The sequence below is a fragment of the Trachurus trachurus genome (assembly GCF_905171665.1).
Source record: "Trachurus trachurus genome assembly, chromosome: 16".
Taxonomy (NCBI): domain Eukaryota; kingdom Metazoa; phylum Chordata; class Actinopteri; order Carangiformes; family Carangidae; genus Trachurus; species Trachurus trachurus.
The window spans coordinates 6,056,404-6,069,751 of record NC_139902.1 but is presented as its reverse complement, the minus strand read 5'-3'; the positions used below and the strand labels follow the sequence as shown (position 1 = coordinate 6,069,751).

The 13,348-nt window shown below is 47.3% G+C and overlaps 1 protein-coding gene across 4 annotated transcripts in view; it reads right to left on the bottom strand.

The window, feature by feature from the left end:
- Positions 1–13,348, bottom strand: part of satb1b (SATB homeobox 1b) — a 64,115-nt gene that overhangs the window by 36,753 nt on the left and 14,014 nt on the right. For 3 of the 4 annotated variants that reach the window (XM_083989668.1, XM_083989671.1, XM_083989669.1), the window contains exons 2-5: positions 12,815–13,053; positions 9,635–9,811; positions 7,428–7,554; positions 4,071–4,194 (exon numbers count right to left, since the gene is read on the bottom strand). In XM_083989668.1, the coding sequence (XP_083845794.1) occupies positions 4,071–4,194; positions 7,428–7,554; positions 9,635–9,811; positions 12,815–13,028 (642 nt within the window). In that variant the 5' untranslated portion in view covers positions 13,029–13,053. The remainder of the gene's footprint in view (positions 1–4,070; positions 4,195–7,427; positions 7,555–9,634; positions 9,812–12,814; positions 13,054–13,348) is intronic. The other variant, XM_083989670.1, reaches the window with a different exon arrangement.

Below are 13,348 nucleotides of genomic sequence, written 5' to 3'. Positions count from 1 at the left end.
AAATAGCGGGCACAGGTTCGTTCCTCTACGGTTTAAAAAAAAAAAGATAACTCCTGTTTATTCCTCATGGCGTGGAAAAAAGCCAGAGCAAATAAGAATGAATGATTCTGCTTTTGATTTACTACCTTGGAAAAAAAACAAGAGTGAATATTTGGGATTACGACTGGTAAAGCAGCAAACCACACATTCCAGTTTAACCTGGTTCAGGGAGCCAAGTCCCCAGCCAAGGATCCATCTGAAAACCATATATTTAAAGAAGCAAGAATTCTGCTTTAAGTGGAGGGGGATAATGAACTCCTCTCCTCCAGCCTGCCATGTTTTATTTACAGTATATCTGGGCTAAGGCGGCTCCAGGCAACAAACAAGAGGCCTGCAGAAGATGGTGTGCCTTTTCCTCTCTGTCTCTTCCCATCTTTCTCTCTATCTCCCCTCGCTCCCTCTTTCTCCGCCATCTTTGACACAGATGTTCTAATAAACGCTCCTCATTAATCAGCCCTCTCCCTCAATACATCACTCTACCTCTCACAGGGGGCCCTGCGTGTATGTGTGAACGCAACAATACACACACACACACACACACACACACACACACACACACACACACACACACACACACACACACACACACACACACACACCTATTCTCTCCCTCGCTCTCCCCACTGCTCTGTCACACACACATGCATCCGCACTAAGTGAAATCAAGCAAATAAGCAGAGCCTCTGCTGCCACTGCGGTGCCAGCAGGAGGACTGTGCAAGGGCTTGTCAACAGGTAGCATGGCTTCGTCTGTGTGTGTGTGTGTGCGTTTGTGTGTGTGTGTGTATGTGTGCCAATGCGTATGGGTGTTTGTGTGTGCATGAGCATGTGTATGGACCCTTTAAGTGATAGCCATCTGCAGCACAGAGAGCTTATCAGCAAGACCAGGAAGTGGCACTGGGCTACTATCGGTCCCCAACATCTACTCTACACCCCATCATGGGAGACAGGAAGAGAGAGAGAGAGAGAGTGTGTGTGTGTGTGTGTTGCAGCAGGCAGGTACTGTAGGCACCCAGCTGCCAGCGTTAAAGTGTGGTGCACACACTGGCAAAGGCAAACACACACTGAGCACAACCCCTGCAGACACACACACACACACACGGTGCAGTTACACAAATGCACGCGCGCAGATTAACACACACATGCACATACACAATTAACACACACACACACACATTCCAACTTAGCCTGATGTCTTGAGTCGACTGGGGAAAACATGCATCCCATTTGCAACACTGTGCTTTGTCTCTCGCCAAAATCTAACACAGCTCAATTATGGCGCATATCCACCTCAAGTAGGGTGACCCCCCCCCACCCACCCACCCAATCCAACACACACACACACACACATATAGTATCTACACACACGTCCTCTGGCAGGCAGGTTGCGCCTGTGGCAGCTGAGGTGGTGAAGGCCTGCAAAGATGGCATTTTGATGACTATTTGCTGCTACGCAACACAGCAGCTGGTGCATCAGGGGCCGCCCAGCGAGAGCGAGCAGGGGGCGGGTGGGCAAGAAGAAGGCGAGGTGGCGGTGGCAATGGGAAAAGAGTGGGGTGAGGTGAGGGGAAAGCTCGTTTGTTGCCATAGTTTCTGAGAAGAAGACGGGCAAAAGAGGGGGGGGGGGGGGGGGGGTTGCTAAGCTCGGTGGCAACTCTGAGAAGAGAATAACAAGCCTGGTTGTGTGGCCGAGGCAGGAGCAGGGGTGGAAGTTTGATTTCTAGGGGGTGTGGGTGGGTGGGGGGTGGGGGGGTTGGCTCTTCAGACTGCGAACAGTTCATCTCTGAGCTCTCAGGTCAGGATCGGTCCCTCCAGCCTGATGACAATGGCCATGAGTGAATATATTTTCCTCAGAGTTTCCTCGTGTCATTTGTAGGCCAAATACACAAAGCATGACTCCCCACTACAAAAGAATGAAACTAAATGTTTGACAAGGCGCCGGACAAAAGCCGCGTTTCACAAAATAGCCCCCCCGCCGCCCTCCCCTTCCCTGTTCTTCTCCCCCCCTCTCCTCTCCCTCTCTCTCTCCTCAGAGCCCTGTTCAGAGGTGGGCTAATTCTCTTTTCAGCCGCTCGCTGTGATTCTCTCATCTGTTAACCTCTCTTTTTTGGGGCCGGGATTACTCCGCAGAATATCAAGGAAACGCTAATCCTGAAAAAAAAAAAAAAAGGTGCCAATCCTCCGCTCCCTCCAGCTACACCCCTTTCCCCTCCCACTCGTTTCACTTCTTTGGTCAACGCAGACAAACTGGGCAGACGCTGCCCGGCCTCTCACCTCCTCGTCAGGCTGCGAGCGAGCAGGAAATGTCACCGGTCACGGGGGCGTGTGTGTGTGTGTGTGTGTGTATGGGGGGGGGTTATGTGTGGAGGCAACGTGGGGACGACAGGTTTTAGGCTTTAGGAGGAACACACCAGCGCTCTATGGGCGTAGCAGGCCACATGAAACCCCACAGAGTAACAGATGTCAAACACCATCATGGCAGCCATGTTTGAACAAGGCAGACACTGATACATGTATGAATTACAGCAGAGCAGAGCTGCTGAGCTCCCATTGCATTACACTGAAAGCCTGAAAAATGGATTTGTTTTTTTGTTTTTTGTAGCTTGTTGCCATAAAAAAAACAAAAAGGGCAAAATAGAGCAAATCTAAAATTCATTTTGACTGGAGCTACCACAAATCTGCCATGGCTGGCTACAGTTTCTGCATGATGACAGTAAACATTAGAGCGTTTAATACCGGTCTGATCTGGAGTCAGGAGCAAACTGGCTGTTAAAAGGCATGGGAGGAAGTAGAAAACAGATATTTTCAGGAGCGTCTTTCATCCTCGCCGGAGAGCTGAAACAATCTTAGGTTTAAATTGACGCTGGTGTGTATGTGAAAAATAGCAAATGTGTGTCTGAGGAGAGAGTGTGTGTGTGTGTGTTAGATCCTCTGAGCTAGCGTGTGCTCTCCTCTGAGCCGTCTTCACATATGGACCGTAAACAGGGTGATTACCAGACCGGGCTGGGCTCTGCCTGAACGCCACCCAGGGACTCTTTACATCATCAGCGCACTGCTCATGCCCGGCTAAACACACAAATACACACACACACACAGACACACACATGCACACGCACGCACACACACGCAGGGAGCAGCCACTCGCGCACACGCAGCACAAACGAGGGTCTCCAGGTGACCATACGGTGGCCTGGGAGGAGAGCTGGCTTCAGACTGAAGGCACCTACGCACGAAAAATACCACACTCGCGTATACGGCCGGTGTGTTGATATATGTCTCCTAAACACAGTCGAAAAAACGCACACAGAAGCACACACATCCTCTCGCTGTAACACACACACTCGCACACACTCAGACATACACACATTATTGGCCCCTGTGAGAGATATACTGCCGTTTCATTCCACTCACTCCAGAGCTGCCTCTATGATATACTGACTACACCGCCTCTTAATACAATATCTGAGCTAGTGCTTTCTTTCTATCCAACCTCTGCGCCGCCGACAAAAGGGAGAAAATATATACACCTAACATGTGAATGTGGTACAGTACGGTACAGTACGGTACGGATCTCCCGCCTGATGCTGTGAAATGTGGAGAAGGGAACGAAAAAGAACAAAAACGACCCGGATGCTTCTGGGTTGGGGCCAATGTTTATCTAACAATAACCATACGTTCAGCAACACCTCTGCTTTTTGGCTGCTGTCGCCTCCCTGTGTGTGTGTGTGTGTGTGTGTGTGTGTGTGTGCGTGTGTGTGCGTGTGTGTGTGTGTGTGTGTCGGGGGCCGTAAAAGAAACAAACAAAACAAACAAAAAAAATCATGCGTCAAACAAATGACAATAGCCATTCATTTGGGTTTTCTATGCCGATTCTCTTTCCCACTTGATCAAACTCAGGGCATTTGATAATTTAAGGAGAAAAGACAGAGAGCGATAGGGGTGTTTGTTTTGTTGTGTGGTATGGTTGCAAGGGAGGTGGGGTTGGGCTTTTGTCTTTTTTTTTTTTTTAATAAGCAGACTGGGCTTCAGCACCTGTGATAAGGGACATTCTTTAGCCAGAGAGCTCTGATTCATGTCTTTGAGTAACTCCTTGAGGGCGTTTCTTACTGTAGAGTGGCTCCATTGCTCGGGCGGCAGGTCCTCCAGCTTAGGACAACTGTGGAGAGAGAGAGGGAGAGAGAGAGGGAGGGGAGGGACATAGGGGCGTGGGGGTGGAGGGGTGAGGATGGGGAGAGACAGGGAGAGGCAGGATGGGGGAGGGAGGGAGGGAGGGACAGATAGGGATGCACAGGGAGAGAAGGGGAGGAGGAGAGGGAGAGGGGGGGTGAGGGAAGAGCATGAGAAACAATTCAGATGGAGAAAAGACGGAGATTGAAAGGAAAAGCCAGCAGCCCTGATGGTATCTTAAATGGAATGATAAAGTGTACAAGTCATAAATTCACAATATTAAAAGAGCTGGATAGTTCCCTCAAATCTGGAGATGGATTGGACCTACAGTATATCATCACAGAGGTGTGTTTGTGAGCAAGTGATCCTGTAGTATCCTCTAACACTCCCTCATCCAACAACATCTCATTTCAAAAGAGCGTTTGACTCGAGCCCTGCTTCCTTAAATTCCGTGAAAATGGGGAACATGAAACGTGTGACATGTATGTTCAATGATGTATAAGAACGCCAAGTGCAGAGTTGAAGTCGATGAACGTTTTTCAGCTTCTGTCGATTTTTTTCCTTCTGTTTATTCATAAAAAGTGATAGAAAATAGTAAAAATTCAACATCACAACTTCTCAGAGCACCCCCCGAAAAAATAACATCTTAGAATGACTTGTTTTTGTCCAAACAACAGTCAGAATCCCAGAGACAATAACAAAGAGAAAAGCAGCAAATCCTCCCAGATGAGAAGCTGGAACCAGTGAATGTTGACGTTTCTACTTGATGAAAGACTTTGGCTCCTAATCGATTCGTCAAAACATTTTTTGCCGCTGGTTAATCGTCTTTTTCGATCGACGCGTTGGTTCGTCGACTAATCGTTTTCAACGCTAATCAACTGTTCTGTTACAAATTGGCAATTTGGGAACAAATTACCCCCCCGTTGCCACCCCCCTACCCCCTCCCTCCCCTCCCTCCAGAACAAAGGTGCAGACTGAGGTTGTAGTCTCAGTCGAACCCTGTTTTAAGTATAAACTGATGGATCGGCCAAATCAGTGGAACGATCAGATAGACAGAGCGGAGGAGACAGAGGGAAGGAACCAGAGAGAGAGAGAGAGAGAGATGAACACACATGGGCCCCCACTCGTTTTTTTTTTTTTTTCCCTGCTGCAAGCGCCCCTCCAAGACAGACAGATTTCATTTGGCGCATCAAGCAGATGCATCTGGAGATTGCTCTGTCTCTCTCTCTCTCTGCCTGCCTCGCTCTCTCCCCCTCTTTCATATTCTCTCTCTCTCTCTCTCTTTCTCTCTCTCCTGATTGTTCTGATTAGTTAATTACTTTATACAACACATCTGCTGGATTGATGCATGAATTATACATCAGCTGCATGTGGCGACTATTATTTCGTGTTACTTCTACCTTCCTGGCTCGTGCTCGGCAAAACAATTTAAGGTGTTACTGGCTAGATTTCTGCGGCATTCGGTGGGGGGGGGGGTTGGTGGTGGTGGTGGTGGTGGTGGGTGGGGGAAGGGGTTGGGGTGATTGGAGGGATGGTGTGGTGGGGAGGGGGGAAAAAAGGGGGACAAAACAAATACAAAACAATAACAATACTGACAACAGAATACAGCACAAATCCAAAGCAGATGTATAGATATCAGAGAGCAGGCTGCTGCTGCTGCTGCTGCTGCTGGTGGTGGTGGAGGAGTGTGAGTAAGAGCAGAGATGCAGCTTCACCTGAGGCACTTGTTTCTGGGTTTGCAAAATACATACAGCGGTGAGGGTGAGGGTGTGGAGCCAGCTCCAGCGAGAGCGCCCAGTTCGCTCTGGATAACACTTCACGTGTGTAAGACATATGTTCCAATGTGTTTCACATTGCAACATATCGCTGAATTACTTTTCGTTAAACCTGCCTCGACACTTGACAAGTGAGAGAGATGGGAGATTGAGCGAGAGGTGATGAGTGCCCATTGTGTGTGTGTGTGTGTGTCCATAAATCTGTCAGTTGGTGTGTTGGAAACATTACGAGCGAGGAGGAGGAGGAGATAACGGTGGAATAGAGAGAGAGAGGGGATGCGTGCGTGCGACGCTAACATCTGCTTGTAGGAAAACACGCAGGCTCCCGTAGACACACGCACACGCGCGCGCGCAAAAACACACAAACAATGGATTTTCCAGAACACCTTAAACTGCTCCAGCAGCTAGAAAAAACCTCTGGGGAGAAGGAAGTGAACACAAGGAGGGAAGGAGAGACAGACAGGAGGAGAGAGAGACGGCTATCCATGCAATAAACACACACAACCTTCTGTATTTTGGCTGGTGGACGTGTGTGTGTGTGTGTGTGTTTGGTGGGTGGATGGGGGGAAGAAAAGAAGGAGAGAGGAGAGCGATGAAGGAGGGAGGAAGAGGCAGAGTGGGGGGGGGGGAACAGCTCTCCAGAGGGTTGCAGAACACTGGGTTAGCGTGCAGCTGGCACCAGCCTCCACGCCAGCGCCGCTCGGCTTGTTTGTGTGTCCGCGCGTTTGCGTGTGCACGTGCTTTGTGTCAATGAGCGCATACCAGCCTGTTTGTGTCCGTGTCTATAAATGCCGGCGCGTCCCCCCTCGCCGTGTGTGTATAAATACGACGGAGCCTCACACCTACAGAGTAGCATTTAGCATACAATATGGTGAGTGACGGCGGGCGACGGGGAGCGGCGCTCGGCGTGAACAAGGTCCTCTGTATTATTAGCTGTTGTAGGTTTCAGAAGGAAGATATTAATGTTCCACTTCGAATAGCCGCGGCGGCCTGGTTTATTCATGGCGCCGTTTCAGGTGAACAACCTTGTATTCATCTGCTGCAGACGCTTTTAGCCGCGCGACTCTCCGGTTGCCCACTGCCACGTTCATTTTAGTTTTTTTTATTATGTCAGAGCTCGCTTTAAAAACTCTTTATTATCAAATTCCTATTCAGTTTGATGCATTAGTTAGCGTCACTCTGTCTCTAGTTTCATTTAATGCTGCAAAACATGAAATCTTGATCTGGATCAGTCACCACAGTGTGAGCTAAAGAGTTAGCACAGGATGGTTTTGGTGCAGAGGGCATCAGCAGACTGGTATCAGCCAGTGTGTTGCATTATGTGTCATTGCTATAACCCTGCCTCTGTATGGATAAAAGTGATGTACACATTTTGTATTGGTGCACAATTAAAAGGTTTCTCCTCAAAGCCTGGAAATGTGTGTGTGTGTGTGTGTGTGTTTCTTACCTGTGCAGCTGGATCTTAAGCGTGACCACGTGGTAGACGTCCTGCAGCATGTCGGCCACTGTGGCGTCCGGGGCGTCTGTCACGTACGACAGCGGGACAGGGTTCCACTTCCCCACCTGAATCATACCTGAATGATGCAACACACACACATGGGTAAACAACACAAAAGCACACCAAAGAACATATCAAACAGCACCTCACTGACTCTATTTCAAAACAGTAGTGAATGAAGCTACAGGTAGCTGATACACAAGGACCTCAATCATCACAACACACGCTTAGACACTGAATCACAATAACTGTGCGCAGGGTATATACAGGAATCTGGAAGTTAATTTTAATACCTTTATAAGACTTTTTCAAGATCATCTCAATATTTTTTAATACCTCACCGCCACTTCAAGCTGTAACCATTTACATCAGTGACACTTGTACGGTAACAGTTTCAGTTTGTGATAAAGACTATAGACCACTATGATACAACAGAATTCAAAATAGGCTGCAGGCGTCATGTGACATATGGTGCGCTCTGACGCTCTCAGAGACAATTTACCAACGCACCCACAATAGCCTAGTTTTTTATAGATAGATCGATAGATAGATTTGTTTTTTAATAAAACAAATAAATTCACACACTTTCACAATGTTTTTTTAGGACTCAAACTCTTGGACAGCTAATTCAGAAAAAAATACCTTTAAAATTTAAGGCTTTACAAAGTCGTGAAAAGACTTTTTAATACATTTTAAGGGTCTTAAAGGTATAATATGTAGGAATTCCCCCCATCTAGCGGTGCGGTTGCATATCGGAACGTATTGTTGATGTTGCGTTCATGTAAAATCGGGCAGACGTCAGACAGACAACAGAAGCTGCATGTAACAGGATAAACAAGCGTCTATGTAAACAAGTGGTCCGCCAGCACGAGGCAAAACAATACAGGCGTGACAATATGTTGTCATGGTGATGTGGTATTGTTTACCTGACCCACGTTTTACCGTCTTTCTCTCATGGAGTAAAATGACATCCGGTTGGTTTGCCGACGGCCGTCTGCCTGACTGCACCTGAATGCAACACCAGTGCCTCCGTCCTTCCTCACACTACACAGTGGTGACAGTTTTAACAGGCCGAGCCCACAGCTCCGCTGAGTTTCTATGGTTACCTACGGTCACGCTGCCACTCAATGTAAAAAATGGCGATGCAACATGGCCGCCTCGGTTCGGTACGTCGCCCACTTATGTATTTGTAACGACTTGTAACAACTCATTCTAAGGTACGAGAAAGCTTTCATTTTTATGCGGGTGTGATTCGACTTCAGTGAAATACGTATTTATGAAAGACATATTTGATTTTTGCTAATAAAAAGCCAAATAAGTTACACACTGGGGCTTTAATTTGTCCAAAATTGATTAATCACCTTTTAATACTTTTCAAGACCCCACGGATACCCTGTGTGCAGGAATTTCTCCAGACACTATCTTGAAAAAAACAAAACAAACTCCAGCCCACACAGCAGGAAGTGAGGAGAGAGAGCGAGAGAGAGAGAGAGAGAGAGAGTGCTCATGGGAGAGGTGAACCAGGATGTGTGTGTGTGTGTGTGTGTGTGTGTGTGTGTGCTGCAGGGTGATGGACAGGCTATAATAAAGAGCACCCTAAGAGGTACCTTGAAGCAGCCTCCCTCGGCCTGCGCGCGCTCAAGTGCAATTAGCCGACCCTTTCTTCCACCTGCCCCTCCCACCTACTGAGTCACCCAGTGTGTGTGTGTGTGTGTGTGTATAAATATATGCACTATGAGTGTGCGTCTGTGTGTTGCACTTGTTTATATATACACAGAATGGCCAACGTGCATGTAAACATTCTGACGGCTGAGCTTTTGCGTTGTGTTCACACTGTGTGGGAATGTGTGTGTGTGTGTGACCCCAGAGAGACTTGAGCATCTCCTGTCTGGGATCAGTGTCAGGATGTGTTACTGTGGCTTCAGATCTGCTGCCGCCGGTCGGCTATTATGGTCACAGATTGTGTGAGTGAGGCTTATAAAAAAGAGTGTGTGGATGTGTGCACGGGCAACGGCATGTCAGAAAAAAAAACGCTGCAGAGACGTCGTTAATGAGCATTAGAGAGATAAAGCAGAAGAAGGAGAAAAAGAAGAGAAAAAAAACATGTGGCAGAGCAGTGTAGGGAAAGGAAGAGATGGCGATGAGCGAGCCGTTACCTTTGGCCTGGGCCGCCGAGCTGTGGGAGTAGCCCAGCGACAGCAGGGCCATCTCAATCAGCTGGTTGAAGAGCATGTCCTTACGCACCAGGACGAACTCGGCGTGCTCCTCCTTGCTGTCGAAGTCCATGGGGTTCTCGTAGTGCTCCACCACGCAGAACACAGGCAGCATGTTGCCTGAGGACACCGACACACACACATGAGTGAGAACTGGAACTTTGAACTTCAGTTATCTATGTTTTTCTTTTGCAAAAAGGATGAGATGAATATTTGGTGGTGATGATTAAGTTACAGGGAGGTTGAGTGTCAGGGGGATTATGAGCCAGTGAGGAGATAGCTGCTGGAGTGCAGGGTCTGGACACAGTTTGGACATTTCTCATCTTTTATAGAGCAATTTCCTGTCTCAACTCTCACCTCTCAGTCTCAGTGACAACCTGTGAGTCATCAAACCAACCCTAACCTGCACTATTTCACAAACTGAATTAGTTTTGCCTCTTTTTTTCTCTGTTTTTTTGGAAAGGCTCTCTTTATTCTCATAATTCCCACGATCTTCCTCCAGAGTTTTTCAAAGCTTTTTATTAACTGTTGGAGGATTGTTGTGATTTTCTTCCAGGCTTCATGATAGTGACATAATATTACAGAGATATTGCACAATGGCCTGCAATGACTGTTGTGATTCGTGTGTTTAATAAGAAAATCTACATATTACAGATATGTAGCAGCCACACACACACACACACACACACAAGAAAAAAAAAAGAAAAAAAAAAGAAAATCCCTCAACTCCTATGTCTCCTATTGGCACAATAAACTGTTTATTCGCCGTCGAGGTGCTGGGATCACATTAGCCCTTTCCCTCTGCCTGCCAACCCAAAATCATCTTCCCATGATGCAGCGCTTCAAATCCCGAGCCACCTCTGCGCCCTGAGGTTTACAACTCTGTGTCAACAGTGGCTCTGCTGTTAGGTGGAATGAGCAATCCTTGTCCAAAGACTGACGAATGTTCAAGGGACCCACTGTGCAAATATCACCCAATGTGCCATTTCTGCTAAAATAACATCTCTGAAATTTAAGAAAGTTTGGGGCCGTGGGGGCGGCGTGGCCTTTTGAAGCCTCTGTCTGAACAAAAAAAAAAAAAAAAAAAACAGCAGCGGAAAGTCCAGATTCTGTTAGAGCAGGGTTGATGAGGACACTATGTATAGCTTGCAGTGCTTGGAGCACCCTGCGCCCTGCGTCCATGGGGTGGCCTGTTGCCCTACTTTCTGGCTGTGTCTCCGCTCTAATGCCACCTGGACACATTTCTGTGCATTTATTGTCCTTGCTGATTAGAATGATTCACATTCTAATATTTTCCGATCCCAGGCATTCCAGAAGATGCGCACGGCTCTGGCAAAACAATCAATAAGCCGACAGATGCCAGGGAATGTGCTGAAAGAGCTGCTTTTCTCCTCCCCTGATTTTAATAGATAAAGATCTAACAATAAAGACTGCTGTGTAGGTTCATTTGGGGGATCAATACTGGCTTTGTTTCCCAGGGAGCCCAGAGAGGGCTGCTGTAAATATTGTTTCGGGCTCGGACACAATGCCCACTGTGGGCCCTCTGCGAAGCCTCCGTGGCCGACCGCCCACCTCCATCGGGCTGCTTCACCCTTTTTCCTTTTTTTTTTTTTTTTACCCAGGAAGAAGCTAAACGCACTGATGAGAGGGGAGGGGGAGGAGGGGAAGGCGATGAGGAGGCTTGGAGGAACAAACGTCGTAGGAGGGCCAAGAGAAGCGGAGATGATGAAGGTGAAAAATTAGGCTCTCTCAGCTGGAGCGCGACGTGTAGATTAAAGGCGCAAATAAGAGAAACGGCCCATCTGAGGACACTCACACAGCCGCATTCCACGAGTTCCTCAGTCCCTCTTGCCCAAAGAAAACCCAACCAGCCAAAAGAACAAACAGACGAGCCTTGGCGGCCAAGTGCCATTACAACTCCAAACCTGCAGGTTTTCAAACTCATTTCCAAGCCACTAACATAAAAAATAAATAAATAAATAAAAAACACACACACACAAAATCATAAAAAGGTTCATATTTTCGATAGCTTTGCCCGGCGTGTTTTTCACGAGATGACACCAGTTATATTAAAAAGCTATGTCATAATCTCAAAGTAAAGGCTCCCTTTAAACAGCAATGGCTCTTAAAGGACTGAAACTTCCCCTTAATAAACAAATGCGGGCGCAGGAGGGCTGCGGCTGGAGAGAGGAGCAGTGACACAGCGTTATGCAGCACGACACAGGAATCATTCTCACACTGTTTCTTCTATTAGCTATTGTCTGGGCAAATAAGTGGGAGTGTGTGCGCTATCTGTGTGTGTGTGTGTGTGTGTGTGTGTGTGTGTGTGTGTGTGTGTGTGTGTGTGTGTGTGTGTGTGTGTGTGTGTGTGTGACAGAGAGAGAGAAAGTGAGTGTGCTGAGATGACTACAGAAGCATTGTAAAAAATAAAAGGTTTAAGAGTTTTAAGAGTGCATGCGGGGGGGGGGGGGGGGGGGGTTGTTGTGGGTGGAAGATGGTGACTGTGTGTGTGGGATGGGGGCTATTTAAACTGTATTCAAATAGCTTCCCCCTATTAACATAGTTTATTCTTCTGTTACTCACACTCACAAAACTTTACTCAACTATATTTGTTTCACAGCTAGTCTGCATCCATGATGATTTTGTCAGTTATTTGATCGATTAATTGATCATTTCAACTATAAAATTTCAGACTTTTTTTGAAATGATTACTCTCATCACTGACGTCTATTTTCTCTATTAACTGTTTTGTCCACAAAAACTGTGAAAAACGTCCAATTTCCAAACAGTTCAAACTGCAGTTACTCAATTCTTTGTCACAATAGAAAAGCAGCGAATCCTCCTGTTTGTACATGTGTTGGATTGTTATTTCATTCATTTTCTGTTAATCAACTAATCAGTTCATCGACCACTTGCTTCAGCTCCAATCAGAAACAGTGACGAGTGTCACTTGCAATTTCCAGAGTTTCCAAATCGACTGTTCTGTCCAAACCACAGAAATGTACAGTCATATGTGCTGTCTGTCATTTTTGCTTAGTGGGTGACAAATCTTAAATCAAAGAGAGCTGTTGTTGTTGCTGCAGCGGGTGATGAATCAAGTCATCATGTGTCTGTGCCTCTTACCTCTCTTGTGGCAGGTCTTCAGCAGGTGGCCGGTGGGTTTGTAGGGGACCCCGGCTAATTTGGCCCCGGTGCTGCCCAGCCTGGCCCGGCCCAGGGGGCTGCCGTTCTGCTCCAGCCGGGGCAACTTGGCCGGCGGGGCCTTGGCCTCTGCCATGCTGTTGACCAGCTCCGAGTTCTCCTTGCCCAAACACGCCTCGCTGAGATGTTCCATCATTCTCAGCACCTCTGCTCACTATCACCTGGGGAGACAGACAGAAACAGAATGGGTTGAGCTGTCAGCCGAGATATGTGTGTGGCATAAAAGCGGCACAAAGAAACGAGCGGCTGCGAAATCTTTTAAGTTGATATCAATGACATGTGAAGACGTGAAGGGACGTTTTTATAGAGCAAAAAAATGTGCTTTAAGTAATTGAGACCTCTGAGAACAGACCCATTACGGCAGTAACTGTCAATTCGCTTCAGTAATGACGACTCGGGCCGCCGTGACGTTTTCGTGCCACTGTAATGTTCCCATTTTTCAACGCATGTATTATG